At 38.3% G+C, this 8491-nt stretch overlaps 1 protein-coding gene across 1 annotated transcript in view; it reads left to right on the top strand.

The window, feature by feature from the left end:
• Window positions 1–4567: 4567 nt before the first annotated feature.
• Window positions 4568–8491, top strand: part of LOC135707765 (multiple epidermal growth factor-like domains protein 6) — a 76234-nt gene continuing 72310 nt past the window's right edge. The window contains exon 1 of the mRNA XM_065229646.1: window positions 4568–5322. Coding sequence (XP_065085718.1) covers window positions 4585–5322 — 738 coding nt within the window. The 5' untranslated portion in view covers window positions 4568–4584. The remainder of the gene's footprint in view (window positions 5323–8491) is intronic.

Genomic DNA, 8491 nt, shown 5'->3' with positions numbered 1-8491 from the left:
CCACTGTTGGCTCTGATCTGATTAATTTACTTATTAAAAGCTGTAAAAGTGTTAAATTTCTTCTCAATTCCACGTCAGAAGTTTAATCTAATAACAAAACTGAATAAGTGTAATTTGTACATACATTGACACTTTAATTCGACTGTTTTCAATTGATTTGATATCATGCTTTATAAGACGTCTAATAAATGTTCTCCAGCTCCAATATTAGATTTCATTGCATTGCTTTACAATATTGCTGAATAAAGGTGAATACAGTCAGCATAATAGCTATTATACCACTATGCGCCCATGTTGTAATCACATTTGTAAATGTTTTATAAAAGACATATTAGATTCATTATTCGACAACACTGGTTCAGTCTAGCAAGAAGACGAAATCAGTAGAGTAGTAGTTACCGTTTCCGCTTTCCAAGTAGAAGGTCGTGAGTTCAATCCCAAGCTCAACCCTTTTTTGTGTTCTACGTCTGATTAATTTAAATAGTAATCACCGATCACATGACTCACGACAATGAATGCATTGGAATATAATCGAACATCATTTCTTTCGACTTTAAGAGGTGAAGAGGTAACATTGATCTCATTTAAAACAACGATGAATGAATTAATCATTCCCACAGGGCCTTGAAGGAGCTAGAGTTACGATCGGGAATGCTGATTGGTATTTTTTTTTCATCTGTTCGGGACTTAACACCACTGCCACCAGTAATTTGATCTATTGTAGTATATCCCGTGTCCTTAGTTTAGTGCATGTCGTATTACTCCATCACTATTGAGAAATGATGAAGTATTCGGTTTTGATACAGTTGTCATTCTTGCCTTCATCGCAAGGAATCGATTCTAACTGAAAGGTTCCGCTATTTATACCCTTCGGAGTTGGAACACCCTCCAAAGGCGCGCCCCTTTGTCAGTCAAAATTGGATTCCTTAACAACAAAAACAAACTTTGACACCGATAATGACCATGCATCAGAACCCTAGTCTTAACCACTTCAAACTAGGGAACAACGATTAGAAGATTAGGAATCACATAGGTGAAGACTAACTAACTCATTTTTTCCTTGTTTCAAGATCATCCTCGGTCCAGGCAACCCGAGGACTTATCACTATCAACAAGGCATAAAAAGTAACAAGGACTAAGATGTGTTCCTTTGATTACTGAAAAATCCTGTTCCCCTAGTTTGAAGAAGTCAGGACTAGGAATCGGTGGTAGATCTTACATCCCGTAACGTACCACGAAAAGGTGATCTACCCACGTTACGGGGCGTGATTGGTATTTACTTTCAAGCAAGCTTTTATTGGTTATTGAGTTGCCCATATGATTAATTCTAGGATAGATCAGATGACAAGGCAAGCGACTGGTGATCGGAAGGTACATGGTTCGAATCCCATGCAACGACATTTATATGTATAAGTATTTAATAAATTTTCTAATATCTGTGTGGTGCGAGCCACGTCAGAAATAAAATTATGAGTACAATCACATAAGAAAACACACCCTTCCCTGTCTCCGTCGCATTAAGCATACAGTCGGGTTAATTTTTCCCACGGTTAAATAATCGTTTGATAAATACATAATAATGTATAATTAAACGTTACTTCACATAAGAATCAAGCGTATACAGAGCATATCACTGTTTTACGGAAGCAGTTATGTCTAATAAACGCTGCATGATCAAAAATTTTATCGTATAAACCTCTGTTACAACTCGTATAAGTCGAATAAAAGCTTCTCGACATACCTTATACAACACTAAGTAGTTCAATGTTGTGGTCGAATAAATTCTCCAGACTTGTGTGAACAAAGCCTGAACAGAAGTTATTATTTGAAATAATACAAGTACTATTAAGCATACAGTTGAATAAAATGGCCAAGAAGTTTTTTCAATAGACGATTGTTTGTTGGGCTTCCACTTCTAATTTTCAATTACACACATCTCAATGCCCCATTTCACCTGAAATTGGTACTTCATGTATACTGCAGTACAGCAAACGTGGAGTAACAGTTTCATTTTGGTACGTATCGGCGACCGGTGTGAAGGTGACGGAGAAAATATCTATTATTCAGCAGCTTTGAAGTTTTCCAATCATTTGTGGTACCTGACGGAGCAAAACGTGGCGATGTCTTTATTTGACAATACAGTGCCTGAAAAAAACAAAAAAAAAAAACAATGATTCTATCTATGCAAAACAGAAAAGGCAGTAAAATTCGACAAAATAAAGTCAATTGAAACTTTTCGTTCGATAGAACTGCAAAACTGTTTTACGCAGTATCCATTTTTTGAAGTTACTGGGATTTCTACAAACTTCTTGAAAGAGGATCTAGAAACATGTGAGAATTTTGTGGACTACAAATATGGTAGAAAAATTACTTTTAATAAATGATTGTGCAGAACGTGCTTATGCAAAAATCTTGCGGCAAAATAACAAAAAAAATAAGACCAGCTTCAATATTTACTGCAAGTAGCTGCAAATCCTCGTCTCCAGTTCCCAAATCCAAACCGCAGAACATTTTCAAAGGTGAAGTAATGAAGTTGGGTTGTTAGTGGCATCCTTAAATAAAACAGCAAAAAAATCTATACGTATCTGTCATGGATACCAACATTTATTAAGTGGAATTAAATGGAAGATAACCTTTTTTGTTGTTTTATTTAAGCATTCCGCTAACAACCCAACTTCATTACTTCACTATGATGGCTACCACCTTTGGGATTTTCCTTATTAGAGAGTTGTATAGATTTTTCTCCTTTAGTTTACTTAAATCTTTGGTTTTTATTAGTTAGGTAGGTTCCGATTCAACACATTGTAGTTTCATTTTTATACCTGTGATCTTGACTTTTGATAAGTTCTTCAGTGGGAATGACACTGATGAAGACTGCACATTGTATTTTTTTTATCCATTTCGTTTATTTGGAAGGCTCAATCGCGTTAGCTTTACGGAGCCAATAATTCATTGTTCACTGTTTGTAACAAAATTCACTTAATTCTATGTCTAGTAGGAGTTGGGCCGATTACTCGCGGCTTACTCGAGGTTAGAGGGGTACATTGTTGAAGGATAGGATCAGGGGAGGAGCTTGGGTCTGCTGCACATTGTAGTCGAAATACGTATCTGTCATGGATACCAAAATTTATTAAGTGGAATTAAATGGAAGATAACCTTTTTTGCTGTTTTATTTTCAAAGGATTAATTTTATTTATTTGACAATATACTTTGCTTTCAAAGTATCTTATTTTGTATAATTGTTTAAGAAATTTGTAATAAATGTTGTGGAATGTGTAAATCGATCAATTGAGTTGGGTTTTGACAATTCGGCAATCTCCTTTTAATGTATTGCATGCATGTTTATAAGTCGATAATAAAATATATTGCAATAAGAATAACCGTAAACTATAATAATTTTGAACAACTATTATACCGATTTAACCTCCATGCTACATCTCCTTTTCCTTCAACAACCTCAACATTAGGTCCTAAGTAACATTCACAGATTATCTTCGTCGGCTTTCTCTTTGTATCCCCACGGCCATATCAAGACATTCTCAGCAATTTTCAGCTCACAGATCGATAAATTATGCTTTTATCTAGTATCTAGTACGACAAACACAACAAGAAACGATGGTGTGCTCAAGTTATTAAAGGAAGAGAATGTCGACGAAGAGAATCGATCAATGTTACTTAGAACCTAATGCAATATTCAGCTTAAACTGTCATCTACGAGTACTACTTTAAATTAGCACCTGGTCCCCTACCCCCCCCCCTTCTTCAGCATCTTAATACGCCACTTTGTGCAACATATAGTACCCCCCCTAATGCGTCAACCCTTTTCTGATCATACTGGATAATCAAAATGCATGAATGGATGAATTTCACATTACTGTGTCAGGCTCTTTCCTAGCATCAGTCAGACATCACTTCAAAGCATGCTAATAATACTTTGTCAGATCAACTCGGATCGTCTTGCAATCTTCGACAAAGTTGTTAGGCATAAAATTTCCTATGAGAATTTCAGACTTGATGGTGATTGCAAGTACACAACGCCACCTAGAGGCGGAAGTGTGAAGACATGGTGTTTCTCCATGGATTTAGCTGATTTTTCCCATACAAACTTCAACCCGCTAGAGAAATGGGTAAACATTAACCGATTTCACTCAAATTTTGACCAGAGCATCAGTTTGGCATAGGAAACTAGTGGCTTCTGGTATTCTGGTCGATTTTGCTGGTAATTATGTCGATACTTTATAATGTTTTTTATTACCGTGTTGATTTTACTGATATCCAGCACCGCGTAGCAACCGAACCGCTTATACAAGTAGCTGCTTTCGAGCACAATTATGACTGATGTGTTACCGAGGTTGCTTTCTCCCGATTGAATTCTAGTTCCGTGTTCATATCTTTTTGTGTTGACATTGTGTCAAGTTCTCGTGAAATTTTGACAAAGATAATGTTTTGAGTGAACTATCTATTTTGGCGAAATCACAAAATCTGTATAAAAACCAGTTGTGCACAAAGGAGAAGTTAGTATCGGTTTGGTTTATTCTTGATTCATAGCAGCAGCGGTATATGTCCGTTGTAGTGAAATTGAATATGAAATTATTATTTCTAGTGATTGCCCTTTGCGGCGTCACTATCAGAGCGCAGGCCCCTTGCACTACAACGACATGTCTGATTAATTGCCCTCTGGACCCACGGTGCCCACCGTACAATCCTATCAAGGCAGTACTGCTTCCACATACCATCTGTGCGAAATTCTTGAAATGTCACGACGGTCGTGCCTGTACATACGACTGCCCAGCTGGACTACACTTCAACAGCGTCAAGATGGCCTGCGATTGGCCTCAACATGCTTGCTGTGATCCATCTGTTCCCTGCATGCCTGACCCATGCGGTCCAGGAAGTGGTTGTGACGGATCACAACCACCACCGCCACCACCACCGCCACCACCACCACCACCACCACCACCACCACCACCACCACCAGGACCATGCCCACCAATAATCTGCCCTACCCCAACACCACCTTGCAGCGGAGGAGGAAACAACTGTGACAACTGTGATCCAAACCCACTATGTCCACTATTTAACCCACCGAAGCCATTACTTCTCCGCCACAACAATTGCTCCAAGTACTACAAGTGTGAAACCGGAAGAGCGTGTGAAATGATGTGCCCTCCAGGACTGCATTTCAATGTTGCTAAACAAGTGTGTGATTGGCCGTGGTTTGCATGCTGCGATCCGACTATGGAATGCAGACCAAACCCCTGTGATACCAACGAATGTCCACCATCCAATATGCCACCAACCTGTATCGCCGGATGGAACTGCTAGAATTATGGTTTATAATAATCTATCATCATAATAAACGCTTGCGTTTGGAAGTATTCAACTAACATCTTTTCTTTCTTTCGCTGTATTATAGAGACTTTCAGCCCTTAGCTGGTTCGTCTCTTTTCAACTAAAATTGCGACGATGATTTCCAAGTAGAGTTAGCTCCACATCGTCGCACTCCACTTCACCCGTAATTGGCCATTTCAAGGTGTAATCGAAGGCAACATATCAAAAAGACTGGCAACTTTGCCTGAATCTGAGCGACAAACACAGTAGCACTCCCAAGTAACAATTTCGGTTTTATAAGGGTTCTGTAGACCATGATTTAGACTTATAGCATGCTTTAAAACCTCCATAAAACTTGCAATGTTACTTGGGCTGTGCTCGAGTGAAGGTGGAAGCAACGCATAGATAAATGAGCAAATACAGAAACCTCTCTTCTTGGGATGGATACTTTGCTATCCAATTCATTCGGAGTATTTACCTTTGAGCGGCAGATGACGCGATTGTGCCTGTATCATACCGGTCGTTTGAGAAAATGGAAGAGTCTTCAAGATATGTTGTGTTCGGTGTTATGCAAATATTGTGACATACACCGTATTTTTACTCATAAGCATAGAATTTAATATTAATAATAAGTAATAAGTATTTTTATTTATTTGTGTACCGTTCATTTTAAAACCATAGCGGTTGTACAACCAGATTGAAGAGAGTATTGGCCCCATAGGACTCCATGTAACGGTGGTATATAACTTTTTCGTGGTGCACTACGTTGTAAAATCTACCACCGAACTGAACCCTAGTTCTGACTGCTTCAAACTAACATAACAGGATTTTTCAGTAACGAAAGGAACACAACTTAGTCCTTGTTACTTTTTATGTCTAGTTAAATAAGCCGTGTTGAGAAAATATTAAAAAATCTATTCTCAATCTCTCCCATGATCACGCATGATTTTCGTGGATAAATATCAACGGCATCGTGATCAGAGATTGTATGGCTCAGAAAAATCCCGACGGCGCCAACTGGGATTCAAACCAGGCCCTTTGGAGTGAAAGGCAGTCACGCTTACCACTACACCACCGGCACCGCTAATACATTAATTTGTCTCACATTTGTAAATCCCCCTTCCTCTAAGAGTGTGACGTATTTAATGGATCTCCTCCAAGCATCCGCTACTATTGTCATCAGAGTTAGAGCGCACTTCTTCCGACACTATGTATAACGTATAGAACGAGAGTAAAATAGATTTTTGCTAGTATGTTTATCCAGTTTTCAGCTGTATCGACGACAATATCAAGCTAAAAAAATCACCAGCTACGATTATTACCAAACTGGGGTAAGTATGAGTTTAAAGGTTTTTACTTTACACCCGAACGCAGCAATAACTTCGTGCCTGGCATGGGTGAAGCTGAACACGGTAATCCCAAAAATCTCTTTTATGACTATAAAGTAAGCATTTTTGAAAGAAAACGGGACTACCCATAAAATGACTAAAATTTTACACATTTATGAGAAATTCTAGAATAAAAATTAATAAAATTTATGCATTTATGAGTAACAGATACTCATAAAAGGTTTAAAAAATACACACATTTTAGGTGTAGTCCAGTTTTAGTCGAATATGCACACTTTATAGTCAAAATTGAGTCCTTTATTGTCATTTTTGCGTATTTTGCGGTTTCCGTGCACAGCTAAAAAAGCTCTTTCTAAAAAAAACGACGATCAACGGAATTGCGTCATTTTAGCGACTGCAATTTCGAATATGACATTTCGTAACGGTTGATCAGTTACGTTTTTACAATTAGGTGTTTCATGCTGCTTCTGATAGCACTCACAACTAGAGGGCGAGCACTAGGCGCTTCATACAAAGGTGACACACAAAGAAGAAGTGTTAGTTTATTGACGAAAATGAACAATGAGCATTTCGTATGGTAAGTTTTGCTACAAAAAATGCTCCTCGTGGTTATACAAAGAAAAAACAAGTTGTTGAATATTACATCCAAACAGCTGCACAGAGATCATTCCGCCGGTTGTGTAATATTAAGTTGTACGATGTACATCGATTTTGCGAACAAAATTACATCCATTGATGTAATATTGTATCTGCTTTTTGCTATTACATCATTATTTCATACATCAGCTTGAATTACGTTGATCGATATTACATTTGTTTTTGCTGTGTAGAAGTCTGCTTCGAGAAGCGTTGGAACGGTTGTGTGTTTTTGCTCCGCTGCGTGCTTTTATTTTTTTAGAGCTCGGACTATCTTTGTGCTGGCGTGTAGTTTTTTGGTGCTCGCATTGGAATAGTTTTTGTGTCCTGGGCGCGATAATTTGATTTAGAATTGTTTGTGCTGATGTTTTCCCCCTGTTGCTTATGGGGTGTTTAGCTGGTGTTTACATCTGTGCGGATTTACTCGCGCTAGTGTACTCGCCAACTAGCACGAATTGCAGTTGCTCCTGAAATTTCATGCTGGTACACGCAAATCAAAAATCTATTACAATGAATGTTAGTTCCGTTTCCTATCATCCTCTGTTCATGAAAATCACAACGAATGTTAGAAATTGACCATGCAGGCGATGTAATGGTTTTTTGTCTTTTTTTATTTCGTGTTCTACCTATACTTTCGACTATACCAGTAAGCTTGTAGAACGACGCACATTGTAGAACATTGTAGAACGACGCACACGCTTGCCTCGAATCTCTCCAGCAGAAAAAGCATACGATGTCGAGTATGCGAGAAAACGAGCGCTTCATGTTTGCTTTTAGGCTATCCATATTCAGAAGCATAGAGAGAGCAGTGGAGAAATCACAGGTCTGATAATCGCAAAGTTTGTGGTTCGAGTCCATTCGGCAATCTGTTTCCTATTTTTACGACATAACTAATTTACCTCACTAATACACTCTACATTTTTCGGTCTCCAATTTTCTTGCATTAGACCGCAGCTAGGTATATCGCATCTTCGGTTCATGCGGTGTCCACTAACATCCTCTGATGATGAATCCCACATAATTGTAAGCGAATCTTACATCCCCCCATCTTACAATTACAACGCCACCACAAGGTCCATCAAGACGATCAATTCTATAAATGAAATATGGTCAGGTTTAAGGAACGTTTCAGTTATAACTGCAACATGCACGTTCTGAACTCTCGAAAAGTTAAA

This window comes from Ochlerotatus camptorhynchus, unplaced genomic scaffold, assembly GCF_037179485.1.
Source record: "Ochlerotatus camptorhynchus isolate MF236.1 unplaced genomic scaffold, CSIRO-AGI_Acam_v1.1 ptg000317l, whole genome shotgun sequence".
Lineage (NCBI taxonomy): Eukaryota > Metazoa > Arthropoda > Insecta > Diptera > Culicidae > Ochlerotatus > Ochlerotatus camptorhynchus.
The sequence above is the reverse complement of the archived record's forward strand: the minus strand, read 5'-3'. Positions and strand labels throughout refer to the sequence as shown.